This window comes from Ovis canadensis, chromosome 11, assembly GCF_042477335.2.
Source record: "Ovis canadensis isolate MfBH-ARS-UI-01 breed Bighorn chromosome 11, ARS-UI_OviCan_v2, whole genome shotgun sequence".
NCBI classification, from domain to species: Eukaryota; Metazoa; Chordata; class Mammalia; order Artiodactyla; family Bovidae; genus Ovis; species Ovis canadensis.
In genome coordinates this window covers 26479429-26500619 of record NC_091255.1, presented here as the reverse complement: position 1 = coordinate 26500619, position 21191 = coordinate 26479429, and the positions used below count along the sequence as shown (strand labels likewise).

At 35.9% G+C, this 21191-nt stretch overlaps 1 protein-coding gene across 2 annotated transcripts in view; it reads left to right on the top strand.

The window, feature by feature from the left end:
- ATAD5 (ATPase family AAA domain containing 5) overlaps positions 1 to 21191 on the top strand; it is a 34905-nt gene that overhangs the window by 12034 nt on the left and 1680 nt on the right. For both annotated transcript variants that reach the window (XM_069602877.1, XM_069602878.1), the window contains exons 7-21: positions 1505 to 1689; positions 3345 to 3502; positions 3987 to 4146; positions 4598 to 4924; positions 7534 to 7630; positions 9208 to 9287; positions 9510 to 9652; positions 9739 to 9889; positions 11489 to 11665; positions 12397 to 12530; positions 13150 to 13243; positions 14227 to 14291; positions 17306 to 17486; positions 19075 to 19256; positions 19779 to 20641. In XM_069602877.1, coding sequence (XP_069458978.1) covers positions 1505 to 1689; positions 3345 to 3502; positions 3987 to 4146; positions 4598 to 4924; positions 7534 to 7630; positions 9208 to 9287; positions 9510 to 9652; positions 9739 to 9889; positions 11489 to 11665; positions 12397 to 12530; positions 13150 to 13243; positions 14227 to 14291; positions 17306 to 17486; positions 19075 to 19256; positions 19779 to 20641 — 2997 coding nt within the window. The remainder of the gene's footprint in view (positions 1 to 1504; positions 1690 to 3344; positions 3503 to 3986; positions 4147 to 4597; positions 4925 to 7533; positions 7631 to 9207; positions 9288 to 9509; positions 9653 to 9738; positions 9890 to 11488; positions 11666 to 12396; positions 12531 to 13149; positions 13244 to 14226; positions 14292 to 17305; positions 17487 to 19074; positions 19257 to 19778; positions 20642 to 21191) is intronic.

Below are 21191 nucleotides of genomic sequence, written 5' to 3'. Positions count from 1 at the left end.
TGCAAACATTTTGTGGCCACCTCTAGACAGACTAGTGGAAAAATAAATAGGCAAACCAAAAATACCAAAAAGCTGATTTATGAACCTAGTAAATATTTAAATATCCATTATGTACCAGGCACTGTGTTTGGTACTAGGAATATTATGGAAGTAAGACACATTCCCCATCCTCTTGACTGGTAAAGAACCTGCCTGCCAGTGCAGAAGACGTAAGAGACTCAGGTTTGATCCCTGGGTCAGGAAGATCCCCTAGAGAAGGAAATGGCACCCCACTCCAGTGTTCTTGCCTGGAAAATCCCATGGACAGAGGAACCTGGAAGGCTACAGTCCATAGGGTCGTAAAGAGTTGGACACAGCTGAGTGATTTAGCACACACACACCGTGTTCTTGAGGCTTACATTTTAGAGGAAAGACAATCTCTGATTAAGCTTTAACTGAGCCAACAAGTGAAGAATTGGAGTTGTGCTAAGGAGAGGTGCAAAGTTCTATTAAATAGATTTGGTCTGGATAAGAAAGGATTCGCTGAGGAAATGATGCCGGAACTGAAGGATGAGCAGGAGCTCATTGGGGAGGAGCAGTGGTCCATCCAGAGGGACCATCCAGAGTCCCTGTGACTGTAAGGAGCATAGTAAATACAGGAAGTTGAAGGAATGTCCCTGTGACTTGAGCACAGTGAGCAGAGTGTGAGATTATGCTGGAGAGGTGGTACCAGCCCATGTGGATAGGACCTTTAGGACACATGAATGGATTTTGTCACTATGCTAAGAGCAATGAGAAGCAGTCAGAGGGTTTTAAACATGAATGGAAACTTAAGCATTTGAATTTTGAAAGTTTAATCTGACTGCTGGATTAATTTGGCTGTTGTACAGAGAATGGGATAGAGGAGGGATTAGAGTGGATACAGGAGTCCTGGTGAGAGATAATGAAAGTATGGACCCAAGTATTGGAGAGGATGTATGAAAGATTTTAGGAATGACATTCATTTGTTAATTTTTTGCCACACCATGTGGCTTGTGGGGTTTTAGTTCCCCTACCAGCGATTGAACCTGTGCCCTTGGTAGTGAAAGCGTGAAGTCCTGACCACTGGACCACCAGGGAATTCCCTAGGAAATAAATTTAAGAACGCTTTATGATTAATTGGGCTTCCCTGATAACTCAGTTGGTAAAAACTCGGCCTGCAATGCAGGAACGCTGGTTCGATTCCTGGATCGGGAATATCCGCTAGAGAAGGGATCGGCTACCCACTCCAGTATTCTTGGGTTTCCCTGGTGGCTCATCTGGTAAAGAATCTGCCTGCAATGCTGGAGACCTGGGGTGGATTAATTAGACAGGGGTGCTGGGGGTAGGAGAGTTGACGATGGGAAGATGACACCTAAGTTCTGATCTGGGCTAGTGGGTTGCATAATGGAAGAAGACCAGGTTTAGGGACATTTATCTTATAGTGTATTTTTTTTTAAGTGTTTATAACCTTAGCTATCCTTTTCTCACATTATTTTCTTAAAAGCCAAGATGCAGCTGAAAAGTCTCAGGATTGTGATGTGCAGTTTAAAGCAAAGCGTGACTTCCTCATGAGTGGTTTGCCAGATTTGTTGAAACGACAGATTGCAAAGAAAGCTGCTGCTTTAGATGTGTACAATGCAGTGAGCTCCAGTTTCCAGAGAGTCCTTCATGTTCAGCAAAAAGACCATGGTGAGTTTATTATTATGAGATATTTTTAAACATTAGTAGCAATATGAAACTATGTAATTTGGTTTTAGGTGAGACAAAGGTTCAGGTGTAATTCTTATGTGGAATTTAAAGTAGCTTTTTATCCTCTCTATTCCTGGGAAATCCCATCAACAGAGGACCCTGGTGGGCTACAGTCCATGGAGTCACGAAGAGTCGGATACGACTGAGCAACTAAACCAGCACTACCACATCCTCTCTGCTGCAGCCTTGGGCTGAGAAAGGGGGTGGGGCAGGAAAGCCGAAGCCCTTAACCCTGATGCCAGGGGAGGGCAGGCACGTGTGTGGAGCTGAAGTGAATGCTCTCCAGAGAGGTGCTGTCTTCTTGAAATCTGAGCCTGTATGTGCACAGATCATCTTTTAAGAGTTTCTTAGAGGAACTCCATCCCTGTCTGTCCAGTCTGCAGCTCACTGTTTAAGAGAAATCTGTTTGCCTCCTTGCTGTAACAGCTTGTGCTGTTTGGTACCACACAAGTATCTTGTGAACCATCTCCTGGAGTTGGTAACAGGGAGCTGTGCTCCACTGTTCTAGCTCTCTCTACCGTCACATGTACTGCACTCGAGAGCAAGATGTTTACACAAGCCTTGTAGGATGGTGTTAACTTGATCTTGATCTAATTCTCTGTGGATTCAAGCGCTCTGGTAACCACAGTCTTTCTTTACCTATTTAGTTTTTATAAATACTAATCATATACAGAGCCTTCTATCTTTGCTTTGTTGTTGTTCCTGGAAAGTGTTAGTCACTTCAGTCATGTCTGACTCTTTGTGACCCCATGGACTCCGTCCATGGAATTCAGAGGCAAGAATACTGGAATGGGTAGCCATTCCTTCTCCTGCGGATCTTCCCAGCCCTGGGATCACTGGGGTCTCCTGCATTGCAGGCAGACTCTTTACTGTCTGAGCCACCCGGGAACCCCCCTGTTGTTGTTCCAACCTAGTGCTTTTTGTCAGGGCAGAAACAGTTATGTTCTTCTCAGCTGGCTTTGTGGTTCGGTTTGGTGTAGTCCCTCTACTCATGAAATGTTCACTATGTTCTGTTCTCGTTTCTTTTCCTTTTATGTTTCTGACCTTGATGGTTTTTGAGTTTTATTTAGCCTGTCCTTTCTCTGTTGTATGGAGAAGTTCCCAGTCAGCCTTTCTAATAATATTCTACTTTTCCTTTTCTCTCAGTTCCTCTATGGCCATTCAGTGGATGAAACCTTTCTTGTTACTTTCACCAGCTCAGTTTTATAAAGCATTTTCTAATAGTATGTTCAACTATAGAAATTAGTTATACTTTTCCTTAGGATATGCCCATGATCACCTAGTAATAGAATCTGGATTTCAGGATGCTAATTGCCCCTGAAATTTTTAACCTGAGTAGCAAGGTTGATTTAAAAAAATGAAAAATGTGCTAATATTTGCTTATTTTTAACAATTGGGAGGGAAGACTAGGTAATTTTTATTAACTTGTTACAGGTGAGGATTTTGTTCCTGGGTACTCCTTTGAATTTTGAAACTTTTGTGTTAACTGTGTAGTTGTTGTTGAGTCTGTTTGTGTTTGTTGACTTGGCATTTGGTAAATGGATAAGCATGTGAAGAATGAAGGTATTTAATGTTACTTTTCTATTTTTCTTTAGGGTGCCATTTGTGGCGTTTGAAACCACCCACTTGTCCTCTCTTAACTAAACTTAAAGAACTAAATACTAAAGTAATAGATCTCTCAAAATGTGTTATGGCTCTTGGTGAATTTTCAACATTGAATTCAAATTCGAAAAGTAGTAATTCCACTGTTGTGGTAAGTATGAGAGCAGTCAACATTATAGGATGTTTCCTTCACATTTTTCAGAGGGAAAAAATTTTACGTGTCTACTATTGGAGCCTAAAGATCATCTCTTCCTGGAGTCCAATTTTAAAAAATAAATCCCAATTGAAATATAAATCTCTTTTAAATTCTCTGAGAGCTTTAAAAACATTTTAAGAGTTAATGATAAGCAGTTTCAAAAAGAATATTAGATTATATAGTACATTTAGATACTTTGTCAGTCAAAATTATACTCTAATAAATGTATAAAATACAATTCATTTAAAAAAGAAAAATAAAAATATGAACTAAGTCCTTCTAAAGCTATGCAAATGCAGCTTTGCCATCAAGGGTTGTATTTAATGACAAAAGTTAATCCTACCCTGATGTAGACTTATAAACAGAAAATAATTGGTAGTATTCTGATTAAACTATTATAAGAATATGAGTTTAATTGAACATTGGTTTTTTATTGCAGTTTATGGGGAGAAGGAAAGATTTGACTGAAGAAGCAAGAAATCTTTTGTTGGAGGAAATTAGGTGGTCAAATCCCAGATTTCCTTTGAGGAAATACTTCTCTTTGCTTCTAAAAAAGCGAACTGAGCACCAGGTACTTTCTGAGTGTCATTGTAAACAAGGTTAGTGATAAATATTATCATTTCCATTAACATTTCAGTTTTGAAAATGCTGAGGTTAGCTGTTAACTCTTGGAAGTGGTCACCACTGAGAGAACTTTTCTTGTGGTTGACGGTGAGGTTTGTTCAACTAAAGTAAAGCATATTATGTGATGCATTGTTGGCCTCTGCTGGCTTCCAGAGTGGCCAACCCCAAAACAGCTTTAATTATGTTAAAATACTAATAATTTATTTAAGGAAAGTCTTAGATGAGGTAGTTTTTATAGCCTGTTCAAAAGGCAGTCTAAATAACAAGATAGCAACTAGCTTTCAGCATCCAATATTTGATTCTTGGCTTTTCATTTTATAGTAATAAGGCTATTGGGTATTTTGAAGTGATATTAAGATTATTAGGTAATAAAATTAGTTTTCTGTTGATTGGTAAGCATGTGCATTTCTGTAATTTCCCAAATAGAAAGTCCACAACTTGAACCCATTGTCAGCCGGAAAGAAACCAAAAGGAAACGAGTGGAAATGGAAAATCATAAATCCAAAAGAAGGAAACCAAATGAATATTTAGAAAGTCCAAGAAAGATAAATGGGAAACCAGAAGAACTTGACAAAAGAAACAACTCCAGTGGGATAAAGCTAGATTCTTCCAAAGGTTTGTTTCCTAAAACATCCAGGAAGAAACAAACAGCTTTGAATACAAGGTGTAAAGTGGAAACAACAGTAGAAGATCCTGATGTTCTGATAATAGATGATGACAAAGAGTCTTCATCAGAAGGGTCTTCTATTCCAGGTAAATTAGATTCTTTTCTCCTTCTGGTCCTATACGTTTTTTGTTTGTTTTTAACCTCTTGTTTTCCCCCTCTTTATTAATGTATGCTCATTGCAGCATTCAAACAAAATAAGACGTGGAAGCCTCACTGATTAGGGTCTTACAGATAAACCACATTTAACAGATTTCTGTTTGGCCGTTGATTTTTCTGTGCTTCCGTAAATACGTATGCCTTTTTAAAAACTTGGGATCACACTCTACCTATTATTTTACACCTGTTTCACTGATTTTTCTGGCATAGTCCCATTTGGTTATCTAGCGTATCTGGAGTATTCTATTGAACTAATTAATTTATTCATTTAGAGTATGTTTTGATCATTTGTACAGCAAGTCTTTTTTTTTTTAGTTGAAGTATACTTGGTTTACAACGTTGTGTCAGTTTCAGGTATGCCTCAAAGTGGATCAGTTATACATGTACGTAAATGCATTCTTTCTTTTAGCTTCTTTTCCCGTGTGGGCCATTACAGAGTATTGAGGAGTGTTCCCTGTGCTATATAGCCGACTCTTACTAGTTATCTGTTTTATATATAGTAGGGTGTATATGTCAGTCCCAGTCTCCCAGTTTATCTCTCCTTCCATCTGTGATTGTGCTTCGGTTTTGTAAAAATGTTCATTTGTTCCCTGTTTTTAGATTCCAGATATAAGCGATATCACATGATATTTTTCTTTCTGTGTCTGTCTTACATCACTCAGTATGACAATACTAGACCTATCCATCTATAATTCTTTTAAACTATTTTCATGCATTGCTCCACTAAATGAAGTGCAGATTCCTTAACCCCACAAATTCCATGGGCATTTTGATTTTGTATGTAGGTTAACTTGAAGGGAACTGGTATCTTCCCAATGTTGTCTTTTCTGTCAGGAGTGTAGCCTCTCTCCATTTACTCAGGCTGACCTTATAGAAGGTTCCAATGTATCTTTTTAGTGGTCAAGAAGAGGCTTCGTGAAAAGTATGCTACATTTGTCTTTTAGACATTTCTTATAGTACAAATTATTTTTCATAATTTGCATTTCTTAAAGGCAATACCAAAGAATGCTCAAACTACTGCACAATTTCATTCATCTCACATGCTAGTAAAGTAATGCTTAAAATTCTCCAAGCCAAGCTTCAGCAATACATGAACTGTGAACTTCCAGATGTTCAAGCTGGTTTTAGAAAATTCAGGGGAACCAGAGATCATATTGCCAACATCTGATGGATCATGGAAAAAGCAAGAGAGTTCCAGAAAAACATCTATTTCTGCTTTATTGACTATGCCAAAGCCTTTGACTATGTGGATCACAAAAAACTGTGGAAAAGTCTGAAAGAGATGGGAATACCAGACCACCTGACCTGCCTCTTGAGAAACCTATATGCAGATCAGGAAGCAACAGTTAGAACTGGACATGGAACAACAGACTGGTTCCAAATAGGAAAAGGAGTATGTCAAGGGTGTATATTGTCACCCTGCTTATTTAACTTATATGCAGAGTACATCATGAGAAACGCTGGGCTGGAAGAAGCACAAGCTGGAATCAAGATTGCCAGGAGAAATATCAATAACCTCAGATATGCAGATGACACCACCCTTATGGCAGAAAGTGAAGAAGAACTAAAGAGCCTCTTGATGAAAGTGAAAGAGGAGAGTGAAAAAGTTGGCTTAAAACTCAACATTCAGAAAACCAAGATCATGGCATCCGGTCCCATCACTTCATGGCAAATAGATGGGGAAACAGTGGAAACAATGACTGACTTTGTTTTTGTGGGCTCCAAAATCACTGCGGATAGTGATTGCAGCCATGAAATTAAAAGACTCTTACTCCTTGGAAGGAAAGTTATGACCAACCTAGACAGCATATTGAAAAGCAGAGACATTACTTTGCCAACAAAGGTCCATCTAGTCAAAGCTACAGTTTTTCCAGTGGTCATGCATGGATGTGAGAGTTGGACTGTGAAGAAAGCTGAAGAATTGATGCTTTTGAACTGTGGTGTTGGAGGAGACTCTTGAGAGTCCCTTGGACTGCAAGGAGATCCAACCAGTCTATCCTAAAGGAGATCAGTCCTGGGTGTTCTTTGGAAGGACTGATGCTGAAGCTGAACCTCCAATACTTTGGCCACCTGATGGGAAGAGCTGACTCATTGGAAAAGACCTTGATGCTGGGAAAGATTGAGGGCAGGAGGAGAAGGGGATGACAGAGGATGAGATGGTTGAATAGCATCACTGACTCAATGGACATGGGTTTGGGTGGACTCCGGGAGTTGATGATGGACAGGGAGGCCCAGTCTGCTGCAGTTCATAGGGTGGCAAAGAGTTGGACACAACTGAGTGACTGAACTGAGTGCTTTGAGTAACGTTTTTAATGTATACTTTTAAATCTTATAGTCGTAAGACTTTATGGTGGTTAGCTTTTAAGGGGAACAGGTTTGATGAGAAGAATTTTCAATGTAAGGTTTTTAAAATTGCCTTTTTTGGCAATTTATAAATATAAACAAATACTTATTGTTACATGAAACAGTAATGTAAATGTATAAGAATATATGTTTATGTCAAGGAACAAAATACTTCAATACGTATTTTTTTCTTTAGATTCTGGAATTGAAGACATGCTTTGGACGGAAAAGTATCAACCTCAGAACTCCAGTGAACTCATAGGCAATGAGCTAGCTATAAAAAAGTTACATAGGTTGGTAAAATTTATAAAGGAATTGAGAAATAGTTTATGAATCTAGTTTTACTATTTATTTATACTGAAATCTAGAAATTATGGGCTTCCCTGATGACTCAAATGGTAAAGAATCTGCCTGCAATGGAGGAGACTCAGGTTCGATCCCTGGGTCAGGAAGATCCCCTGGAGAAGGGAGTGGCTACCCACTCCAGTATTCTTGCCTGGAGAATCCATGGACAGAGGAGCCTGACAGGCTACTGTCCATGGGATCGCAAAGGGTCAGACACGCGTGAACGACTAACACAACGCTAGAAATTATAAAGTTATACATCACAAGGTAAAATCTTAAAAAAAATCCAAAGTGAAAAGTAAATGTACCTCTTTTCTCCTGTTTCTACTCCTTACTATTAACAATGTCTTATAAAACTTCCAGAAAAAAATTAATGCATATAGTTGCTCTTCCTAACAGATAGGATCATATTATTACTAACTCAGGTGATAATCCTTTGTCTTCAATTCCCACCTCCAAAGAGTTCTGGAAATTGAAAGTTTATTAACTTTATTATATATATAATATTTATTATGACCTTCCCTGATGGCTTAGAGGTAAAGAATCTGCCTGCAGTGCAGGAGATGCGGGTTTGATCCCTGGGTCGGGAAGATCCCCTGGAGAAGGAAAAGGCAGCCCACTCTAGTACTCTTGCCTGGACAGTCCCATGAACAGAGGAGCCTAGAGGGCTACTGTCCATGGAGTCAAAAAGAGTTGGATACAACTTTAGCGACTAAACAGCAACGACAGAAGTTCATTATATATTATCGGTCCCAACCAGAAATATCCAGTGATTATAAATGTACTGCCACAGACCCACTAAAGGTATTATGTGATATGTAGTATATGTTCCAAATTACATTTCTAATATCTGAAAAATCCTAAATTCTAAAACTCACCTGGCCCAAAGGATTTCATACAAGAAATTGGGAGCCATAATAATAAACACTTTGAGATTGGCATTGTTCTAAATACTTGATAGTTCTTAGCTCATTTGATCCTTAGAATGATCCTATGAGGGATCATTCCTGTTCCTCAGGAAGAATGAGTCCTAGAGAGGTTGAGTTATTTGTACGAGGTCATACATCTAAAAAGTGGTGGAGCTCAATTTAAACTCAGGCGGTCTAGCTCCAGATGAGAATTTAAGCTTCCTACTCATAGCATGGTGGATTAGACATCTTTCAAGTCATCGTACAGTCTATTCCATTTCTAAGTTTCTCTGTACTGGTTCCTTATGTGACCATACCATAAGGCATCTTTTTCCCTACCGATGCACTTTTAAGTTTTTCGTTTTGGAGGCTAATTTAAACAATGTCGTAGTGAATATCCTTGCACATATTGTTTTGAGTATTTAGGCAAAATTACTTCATTTTAAAATATTCATGCCAGTGTAAAATTATTTTACTATATAGTTGATTCAAAAGCATCATGGAATTCTTAAAATGTAACAATATACCATACCTTCCCCCCAACAACCATTTTAACATACTGTCTAAAAACTATATTCTGTGGCTTATTTTTATTAACATACATTTTCTTTTGATAGTTGGTTGAAAGACTGGAAAAGAAGAGCTGAATTAGAAGAAGGACAGAATTTGAAGGGAAAAAGAGACGAGAAACAGGAAGGTATTTTGAGTCTTTTTTTTTTCCATTTCACTGAACATTCTTAGATTAGCTAAACACTTTTGTGAGGCTTCTTATTTGGTATCTTATGTTGAGTTTTCTCGTTTTTGTACATTGAATTGCCAACATTTATCGGTAGGAAGTTGTGGGATTTGGTCACCAGGTTTGGTGAGAGAGAACTGCTGCCCATGCGGTTGTTTTATGTGCGTTTGAATGATTTTTCAGATTCGTTGGATAGCAGAGACTTCAAAGGCAGTTCAGATGATGAAGAAGAAAATCGCCTTTGTAATACCGTTCTTATAACAGGGCCAACAGGCGTGGGGAAGACTGCTGCGGTATATGCTTGTGCCCAAGAACTTGGATTTAAGGTTAGTATCAGCTCTAGTGGATGGATACTAATGTAATGAAATGAAATATAAACCATTCTGCCCCTTTTCATGTATTCTTCTTCTAGATATTTGAAGTGAATGCCTCTTCTCAGCGCAGTGGTAGACAAATTCTGTCTCAGCTGAAGGAAGCTACTCAGTCTCATCAAGTAGACAAGCAAGGTGTCAACTCACAGAAACCCTGCTTTTTTAATAGCTACAATATCAGCAGGTCACCAAGTAAGTGAATTATTTTCTTCAAATCATAGCCTTTAAGAAATGAAAATTTAAGAAAAGAATTTTAATAATCAATATTTTGTCATATTTTGTCTCTTGCTACTTATATATGTGCCTTTCAAATTTTTCTCAGGTTTTATGTTTTAAAACAAATCTCATGACCATCACATAATTTTACTCATGTATATATATATACTTATTATTTAGCTCTAACTGATGAGGACTTTTTAAAAGCATAATTGCAATATCATAACCAGACTAACAAAGTTAACCACATACCTTAATTTGATCTGATACATAGTCTGATTTCAGTTTTCTGTTGTTTCAAATGGTTCGTTCAAATCAGGATTCAAACAAAGTCCACACCTTAATGTCTCTTAAGTGTCTTTTCATTTCTCTTAACTCCTTCACTCTTTCTCTTCATGTTATTTGTTTGTTGAAGAACATGGGACATTGGTCATAAAAATGTCTCACATTCTGGATTTGGCTGACTGTATGTACGTGGTATCAGTTAATACATTCCTCTTCCTTGTATTTCTTATAAACTGGCAGTTAGATCTGTGGGCTTGATTAGATTCGTTTCCGTTTTGGTGCCGGTGTACATTGGGGCTGTGCTTCCTGTGGTGTCATAGCAAGAGATACATAACAACTGGTTAACCACTTTTAGTGATACTAAGATATTTTTCATTTTAAGATTATACCTCTTCCCTGGTGATGTTAAAATGTCTGATTTTTATGACATGATAGTGATATCTATGGTAATTTTTTTCAAAGCTCAAAATTTCCACTGTTTTTTCAAACATCTATGATACACAAGAAATATAAAATCTCTGAAGGTGAGGGTATAGAAAAAGAATAGGACATAGTCATGGATATGTGCACGTATGCTGCTATGTAAAGAAGATTCTGCTCTGAGTCCATTGATAATAACTAGTGCATGTAAAGGCTGAATTGGGGTACTTAGAGAGGAGCAAAGGACAAGCTCTGGGATAAATGCCAGGCTACTGTCAGGCTTCTGAAAGGTGGACATCAGCCATTTGTTTTTAACTTTGTATCCATCTTTCATATCTAGAAAAACATATCGCTTGTAGTACCATTTACTGTGGGCTGAATCAAAGTTGGACTAGAAGGCATGTAATGTGCTCAGTGTACACCAATATCACTTTTCCTCCAGCCTTTAGTTGTGGCATATGAACACTTAAATGCACCATGTGGGATCTAGTTCCCTGACCTGGGATTGAACCCAGGCCCCCTGCATTGGGAGAGTGGAGTCTTAGTCGCTGATGACCAGGGAAGTGCCCCTCTAGCTTCTTTTGACCTCTAGCAGATATAGACAGAGTGAATGGCAGGATTGTGAACATTATTTACTTCAAATATGGAAAAGAGTATCTTTTCTAGATGATTGGCTTTATCTTCTCTACTGATAGGCTAACAATACAGTAATATTTAAGCGTAAAGAGTATTTGACTATAAGAATGAAAAAGAATTTTTATATCTTTGCTTTTTAACTGGTAAGAGTAGAATTATACTGTGGATAACTCCATCTTGCCATCTGTTTAATTTTTAGAATATTTGTTTTTAAGTGCAGTTTGTTTTTGGCAGAAAAATTATGCTCCCCCAAGAAGGTTGTTACTTCACCAAGAAAACTTCCTCCGCCATCACCGCAAAGTAGTGGACCAAAGCGAACACTTCCACCTAAAACTTTGGCAAATTATTTTAAAGTGTCTTCTAAGCCAAAAAATAATGAACAAATAGGAGCACTTCTGGAAAATAATAAAGGTAAGACACTAAATTGACAAAGAACCCTGATACATAAAAATTGGATCATATTTCATGAGTTCCTATTGTTATTTATTAAACGTCTAAAGGTCCTACTTGTAGCAGTCTTGATACATTGTTTCAGTTTTGATAGGGGATTTCAGTTTGAGCTTATTCTGTGGAAGTAGTCAATGTTCAATCAAAAGTTGATCTGAAAGAAGATAGGGTACATATATACAATGAATATTATTCATCCCACTAAGAGAAACAAAATAGGGTCATTTGTAGAGACCTGAATGAACCTGGAGGCTATCATACAGAGTGAAGTAAGTTAGAAAACCAAATATCGTACATTAACGCATGTATGTGGAATCTAGAAAAATGGTACAGATAAACCTACTTCCAAGGCAGGAATAGAGACACAGACATAAAGAAGAAACATGTGAACACAGCAGGGGAAGGGGAGGGTAAAATGAATTGTGAGATTAGGATTGACATACATACAGTACCATGTGTAAAGCAGATAGCTGGTGGGAAGCGGCTGTATGGCTCAGAAAGCTCAGCTTGGTGCTCTGTGATGACCTAGGTGAGTGGGATAGAAGGTTAGGGTGGGAGGGAGGTCCACGAGGGAGGGGATGTATGTATACAGACAGCTCATTCATGTCATTGTACAGCAGAAACTCACACTACATTGTAAAGTAATTATATTCTAATAAAAAACTATTCTATATAAAATATTATTTTATATGCAGGAATCAAAAATTCTTTTGAGCAGAAACAAATCATTCAGACTAAATCTACAAACACAACTAATTCAAATGTCAAAGAGTTTGGGGCTGAGGAACCCAACAGAAAAAATGCAACATCCCTCATTCTTTTTGAGGAGGTAGGTTTACAGAGGTATACATTTGTGATATCTCCTGATAAAAGCTTATTCTAGAGGTTACTATATGTGTTACTCTGACGATCTGTAAAACAGCCAAGAAAGTCAGGAATAATTGTGTCTATGACCCTGGTTCAATCCCTGGGTCGGGAAGATCCCCTGGAGAAGAGAATGGCAATCCACTCCAGTATTGTGGCCTAGAGAATCCCATGGACAGAAGAGCCTGGCGGGCTACAGTCCATGGGGTTGCAAAGAGACGGGTCTGACTGAGTGACTAACACTCACTCATTTCAAATTAAAGTGAATAAAACTGTCAACCATAGAAGAATTTTTTAGGAACATGATTCATACAATTTGATTACTGTTTAGAGTTTGTAAAATTATACTGGCCCATACTTATCCAGTTATATTAATAGGTAACTGTATTTCTTTGGTTTTAATGTTTGATAATTTCTTTACTCTTATAGTAGTGTAAGACATTGTAAGTGTGGTGTGAAGTCACACTGTTTATAAATTCATAAATTTTGTCTCTGACACATAGTGTATCTACTGTGTATACATAACTGATACTCAAGTATTGTTACTCACTATGTCAGTATCCTAATAACCATTTTATTCTTAGGTTGATGTCATTTTCGAAGAAGATGCTGGATTTTTGAATGCAATCAAAACATTCATGGCAACCACGAAAAGACCTGTAATCCTTACAACAAGTGGTAGGTAACCAGTGATTTTACAATTAATTACTTTCGGTTAAAATATTTGGGGAAAACTTCTAATTTTGGTTAGATACATTGCTTTAGAAGTCTGCTGGTGAATTAAATTGGTTGTTTTTTCCTGAAGAGGAGGCTTCTAGATTATTTTTATTAATCAACTAAGAATTATTCAAATTTGCAATTGATTTGCAGCCTTCTGTAATTATAAAGCTTAATATATTAACTTGTAAATACCAATGACTTTAAAAAATGGGTACTACTTTGAATTACTGTGTTGGGGTGTTAGATATTTAGGATGCCAACAACAGCCTACCTACACAGATAAAGAAATTTATGGACAAGCCAGTGAAGGGGTTTTGGGAAGAAAAATAACAAATCTTTCTCTTTATCTCTTCCTCATACCTATAATTAGGTCACCAAACCTCATTTACTGGTCAGAATTTTTTATGGAACCTAACCTTTTTGCAGTTCCTTAATATTGAACTTGGTCAGTCCTTGGCCCTTGGTGATGTTTCCATATGGATTAATTGCATATTTTAGCTGAAGTCAGCCATCATCAGTTTCACAGAATTGGTCCCCTTTTCTTTATAATTAGAATTCGGTTTTTAATTTTAAAATTTCATGCAATATTTTTCATTCTATATATTGTATTGTAATATTTTCAATATTTGTTATTGCTGCTATTCAGAATGTCTCTACTATGGGTTTTTGTAGGAAAATGTGTTTTGTGTTAGACTCTACTTAGAAATTAATGGCCCATTTAATAGTTAATGATTATACTCTAAAAATATCATTAAAATCATATTAATCACAAGTAACTTGGTAGTTCAACAGGTCAAGGTAGAAATTCAGTTTCTTAATGATTTATAATTTGTATGATGTTTTCATTACTGATGAAATATAGAATACTTTCATAGAAAATGTATGACTAGAGAAAGTACCTTAGTGGTTTTAATGTTTAAAAATATGTTTTTTCACTATAGATCCAACATTTAGTTTAATGTTTGATGGCTGCTTTGAAGAAATTAATTTTAATACTCCTTCACTGGTAAGCTTTGAATTTTGATGATCATAAATTATATATCACAATTACCTAACAGGTAATTTATTATAATATGTATCTATATTTTAACTATTTAAGGGGTACATTAACATTTTTGAGTTTTAAGTGAAAAGAGAAAATGAAGTCACTCAGTCGTGTCCGACTGTTTGCAACCCCGTGGACTGTAGCTTATCAAGCTCCTCCATCCATAGGATTCTCCAGGCAAGAATACTGGAGTGGCTTGCCATTTCCTTCTCCAGGGGATCTTCCCAACCCAGGGATTGAACCCGGGTTTCTCTGAGCCACCAGGGAAGCCCATTTTGAGTTTTAGGAGACTTGTGATTTTTTTTTTAACTTAAAATTTTTTTTTCAAAATTTGAATATTCAAATTTTTACTAGACTCCAGTGTTCTTTAGGTCTTTTTCATGGAAACCAGTGCTTTTTTAAGGTGAAATTTACATACAGTTAAAATTGCACTAAGTATACAAGTTGAAAAATATGAACGGAGATAAACATCCATGTAACCATTATCCAGATCAAAATCACCTCAGAAAGTTCCCTTGGGCCCTTTTTAGTCAACACTCCCCTCTCTACCAGAGATAACCAGTATTCTAATGTGTATTAACTCAGATTAGTTTTGTCTGTTATGAAACTTTATGCTTTAATTTTCAAATTCTTTATGTTTGCATACATTATAAACTCCTCGATACAATGCTCTGTTTTTTGCTTTAGTTGATCATATATACTTTAAAGAAATTAAGAAGGTAAAAAATCAAGTTTTTGTTTACCTGTGTAATTTTGTATGTTCTTAATTTCGGTATGAAGATCTGAGTTTTTCCTTGGTTTTATTTCTCTTTAGCCTCAAGAACTTCATTAGCAATTCTTATAGAACAAGTCTGCTGGCAGTGGATTATATTAGATTTCTTTCATTTTTTCCTTCACTGCTTTAAACATGTCGTTTCACTGTGTTTTGATCACCACTGTTTCTGTTATGTCCCAGCAGTTTAAACAGATTTTTAAAATTTATGTTTCTGCCCCGTATATAATGTGTCATTTTCTTCTAGATGCCTTCAAGATCCTCTCTTTAACTTTAGTTTTCAGCAGTTTTCTTGTGATATTCCTAGGTATTATTTTTCTTCATATTTATCCTGCTTGTGATTCTTTATTATCTATTATCCTTAATTATATATCATTCTTCCAATTAGGGAACTTTGTAGGCTTATTTTTCCAAATTTATTTTATCTTCATTTCCTCTTTTTTCCATCTGGGGATTTAATTACAAGAAGGTTGGACATTTACATTGACCCCCATGTCACTGAGATGTGCTATTTCTTCCCCAAGCCACTCCCTCAATTTTTTTTTTCTGTTTATACTTCTGATTTGGTGATTTATATTGATTTATCTTCAAGTCTACTGACCTTTTTCTCCTGCCATCTCTGTTTTTCCATGAGGTCCATCCACAGAAATCTTTATTCTAATATTACATTAATTTTTAGTTTTACAAGTTCTTTTTGCTTCCTTCTTATGGATTCTATTTTTCTGTTGAAGTTTCCTATTGTTCATTATAAGCATGTTTTCCTTAAACATAGTTTTACTAGCTGTTTTAAAATTCTTTCTGCCAATTCTGGCTTTGTCATCTTGTGATCAGTCTCTACCTGATTGTCTTGCCTCTGAGGTATTGGTTACTTTTCCTATTTCTTTGTATGTCTAGTAATTTTAGATTTTTATCTTGTACTTTGTGAATGATATATTGTACATTGTGAATGTATATATATATTCTGGATTCTTTTTGTTCTTCTGAACAAGTATTCTGTTCAATTCTTTTAGTTTTAGCTGGGCTGCTTTAAGACAGCCTCACGCACATAAAGTTCAAGCATCAACCTGTGATTTGCGTTCTTTAGAGTTGGGATTTCTGTTTCTCTACTTTCGTGGACCTCCCCCTCACTTTCTAGTTGCTGTGAGTTTTAGCTACCACTATTACAGCCTGCACTCAGTCAAAAATCAGTTTTCAAAGGTGTGGTGGGGATTCACCCAAGGCCATTTCATTTGTCCAAGTGTTGATTTCCCTTCCATTTTCTTCTGCCTTTGGTTATTCTCTTCTTCATTCAGATAATTGGCTTTTTATATTTTCTTAAGTTGATTATAGAACTTATAGTTATTATTGATGGCAAGGTTTGTCTTATAGTAAGTACTCTCTTGTTATTGAAAGGAGAATTCCTGGTCTGGGGGAAGAAGTCCCAGATATGTGCAAGAATAATACATATTTATAGAATAAAGTCAAAGATACCATAGGGGAAAATGTTTTTAATTGTCTTGTTTATTATAATGTAAAAATGCTAGTAGTCTTGTAATATCTGTGAACTGTGAATATAATTTTATATGTTTTAGCTTTTCAAGGTAAAAAGCTTTCCATAAACAATAAGAAGAGAATTATATTGTTTTATAAAAAATATAGGAAATTAATTGTACACTAAATAAAATTTAAAAGTAAACTTTGTACATTTATTGCTAACAAATATGTTAAAAAATTTTTTCTATTTCTCATTTACATGCATTTATTCTTTTATGCATGCATTGATATGATTTACTAAGTCTGGTTTTCAAAAGTTATTCAGTAAGTATGTTTCTTCCTGTATAGTATAGTATTCATATTTATCATTTTAATGGCTGTAAATGTTCCATCAGGTTGTACCATTGATCCTAAGGGATTGTCTTAAGGTTTAATAAGATTGCCTTTAGTATTCAGGTTGGAGAATGTCCCATAAAAAAAAAACCAAGATACAGTCTTGCTGTCTCAGACTGTATACAGTTAATAAAAGCATTATATATAGATGCTTTTAATTTGGTAACATATTTCCTCGTATTTTTCAATCATTCTCAGTAAGAATTAAGATGTTTTAAAATTTTAGCGAAATTTGGCTTTTTGTTAGAGTATTGATCTATTTCTGCTAACTCTGCAGTTGACCATGTTTCTTTCCTCTCTTTCTCCCTTTCTACCCCTCGCCTCCCCCTGACCCCAGCTAAATGTTGCCAGCTACCTACAGATGATCTGCTTGACTGAAAATTTCAGAACTGATGTAAAGGATTTTGTAACATTGCTAACTGCAAACACTTGTGATATCAGGAAAAGTATCCTTTACTTACAGTTCTGGATTAGAAGTGGAGGTGGTTTTTTAGAAGAAAGGCCATTATCTCTTTGTCGTAAGTTGCTTTGTTAGAAAGGAAATTTCTGTTATGGGATTCTATATTAAAATATATGTTGTACCAAAATATTTGAAAATGATAAAAATTTTAAGCATTGGGATATCGTGTCAATATTAAAATAAACATGCATCAACTTTGTTTCTGAGAGTTTTCTAAGCATTAAATGTGCGTATTTACAATTAAACTGAATCTGGAACAAATGGTTACTTGTACATTTATAAACGTATAGTTTCTTATAAATAAATAGAATTATATTATTTAGCAGCTTCCTTTTTTCACCTATTAAAAATGTATTAGTGATTTTTCCATATGTAAATTATTTTTAGATGGCTGTATTGTAATTTCCCTGTTAACTTCTTTAATAGCCTATAATCCTGTCTTTCCTAAGAATTCTGTTATTTCAAAAATGCTTCATTTCTTATCAGTCTTCAGTCATTGTTACCTAATTCAAGTCACAGACATTTTCTGAGGACTTTCTCCATGCCAGGTCCTGTGTTTATATGAATAAGACATGGTTCTTTGCCCGAAGAAGTTCATAGTTTGTGGTTTCCATGCTCCACAGTCACAGTTCTATAGTTACAGATCTTGCTCTGGGATATATACTAACATTTAAATTTTTAAAAGGTGAAGTTCTGTTATATTAATCCCTTGCCAGTTTTTCAGTTAGTTCAGAATTTAATATCTTACTCTTTTCAAGTATTTATTAATAACTCAATTTAAGTTGGCAGTTGCACTATTTCTTAGAAGTAAATATGATAAATAAGACATGAAATTGTCATAAACAAAATAGTTAATAACTATCACCATATTATTGGATATAAAATGCAGTACCAAGAACTTTAACATTATTTATTTTCTTGAAGATCTTAAATGCATTTCATCCTCTCTTAAAAACACACATACATACACACAAATATACATTCAGTGGAAATCAAACAGTAGAGAAATACATAACATGAAAAGTAAAAGAGCTTCCCCGCTTCTTAAAGGTAGCTACCGTTAGACCTTTATCTGTGCACATACAAATATTGCTGCCTACTTATTTAGCAGAATTACCAGCACTATCTATAGTTAAATAATTTGCTTTTCTTTTAGTTGACAATTTATTGTCAGTATATAGTCCTAGCCCTTTTTTTCTCAACTGCATGCTATTCTGTAATATAAAATGGATGTAACATAATTAACCATTACTTACTAGGCAATATTTAAGTCATCTTCAGTTTCTCATTAATGTATGCAGTGATTATCTTAATTTTTCCCAATTTAAAAGGTGAAAAATGAACATCTTAATCTCCATGATCATTGGTGAAATTGTACATCTTTTTATGAGTTTATTAGGTATTTGTGTGTCCTTGCACTTTCTTCAGTTGGATTGTTTGTAAGCTTACCCCACATCCCACCCCCACTTAATTTATGTAGAAATAATGTTTGTATTGTTCTCTTTGTGAATCAGATACACAGATGGAGAATAACAAAATGAGGATTAGGTAGAAAAAAATGCCAAAGGATCTTGGATGTTAAATAATTGCTTGTTACAGTCTGATAAAAATATGGATACTCAGTTTTTCTTTTACTAATTTTCTAGGAGGAAATAGCAGAAATGTACCACTTGTTTGTTCTGAAGATGACCCTGATTCCAAAAGTAACCCTAAAAATACAAAAAGGAATCCAACAGACCTTCCCAAATGTGACACTGGTTGTGCTGAGACCTTGTTTGGCCTTAAGAACATTTTTTCCCCATCTGAAGACTTATTTTCATTTTTGAAGGTATTTTCAGTGTCTGGTTTGGAATATTTACGTGCTTTTTCATCTTCCCAATGCTCACTTCTATTGTTTGAAATCTAAGGTTAATTGTAATTTACCAATAATTTGTGTAGGCTTCAGATTGCTGATTTTAATACATTGTACCACATTTTAACACATTGTACCACTACGACAAATGGTGCATAGGCATTGCTTTAAATATATATTATAGAATATAGAACTTAGAGATATTTCAGATTAAAAGAAGTTTCAGAACAGTAGTTTTTAAACAAATGAACTGCTAATTATTGAATTAGGGGATATACTGACAATTAGAGAATTTAATTCTTCAATTTAATACTCCAAATTAATTTTTTAGACTCATCATACTGTTTTGATGTATTAAGGAAGTATAAGTTAATAAAATTATGAAGGGTAGAGACTCATTACTTTGAAGATAGATAGGAATGACACTATTCATATGGGTAGAAAAATGTTCAGACTAGGTACTATTATAACATTTCTTTACTCACAATTGTTTTTCAGCACAAAATCAGAACAAAGGAAGACTGGCATAAGCTCATCCACCTTCTTACAGAATTCCAAATGCAGAATGTGGATTTCTTATATAGTAATCTTGAGTTCATTCTACCACTACCTGTTGATATCATTCCAGAAACAGAAAACTCTTCTGTTCCATCAATAAATGTGGACCCCAATGCAGCAACAGAAAACATGAGATGCCTCGCTGGGACACCTTTTGAAAGAGAGAAGCCTTTGAAAAAGTCACCAAAAAAGAAACATAAGAAAAAGATTGTAACTTTAGATGATAGTGACTTATTTGACAGTGAATTGGACATTTCTGGTGAATGTATTAGTCTCTACTCTGCATCTTCAAATTTAGAAGAAAGGAAAGCCAGAGATAAAGAAAGCAATCCAGAGACAAAGAAACTAAACAAACGTCTAGAGTCAAACGTTGAGTCTATTCCTCGTCCTCCTCCAACACCAGCAGAAAAAAAATGTTCTGTCCTTGTCTCTCACTGTTTAAATTCTCTCACTGAGCTCATGGACAACATGTCCTTCTTAGATGCCCTTCTAATGGATGTACGGGAACAAAGGGAGTTTGGTAAAGATGATTTTGGTTGGACAAATGGAAAGGTTAAAAGTGGACTTTGTGATGAGTTTAGTCTCGAGAGTAGTGATGGATGGACTTCTCAAAGATCTGGAGAAATAAAGGCGGCTGTAGAAGCTCTCAGCTTTAGTAAATGTTCTTCTACTATTTCAAAAGCATTGGAAACTTCTCTGAATTCTTGCAAGAAATTAGGAAGAGATCCCACAAAAGAGCTTACTTTTTATATTTCTCAAAGACGCAACAATGTGTGCTTCAGTCAGTCTGCAGCTAATTTAGAGTAAGTCTTCTGTTTACTTTTATTTTTCAATAATGATAAAAAAGGGGAAGTTCCTGGTTTCTTTCTCTTACTAATTTTGAAATGCTGGGATTTATTGACCAGGTAAGCCCATAATATTGTAGCTTGTAAGGAGACAGTTAAGGAGACCGGCCTGATTTCTGAGAAGAGAAATAATGAGATATTGGGGGCAGGGGGAGTAGATTTGGAAGACTCTTGGATCACAGGGAAGGGGTCTGGATTTGCTGTGTAGCCAGCAGGTGGCCAAGGAAGTCTTTTCAGTACGAAAGTGACTGATGTGTTGAAAATGGTACAGGAGGTTCATCTGGAATACAGTTAATCTAGTCTAGACTAGGAAATGGCAACCCACTCCAGTATTCTTGCCTGGAGAATCCCATGGACAGAGGAACCTTGTGGGCTACAGTCCATGGGGTCGCAAGAGTCGGACACTACTGAGTGACTTTCACTTCACTAGACTAGAATCAAGGTGGAGTAGAGACCAGAAGCTGGTTGTGTTTGAGACTGTTGCATTTTTATTGGACATTAAAAATCA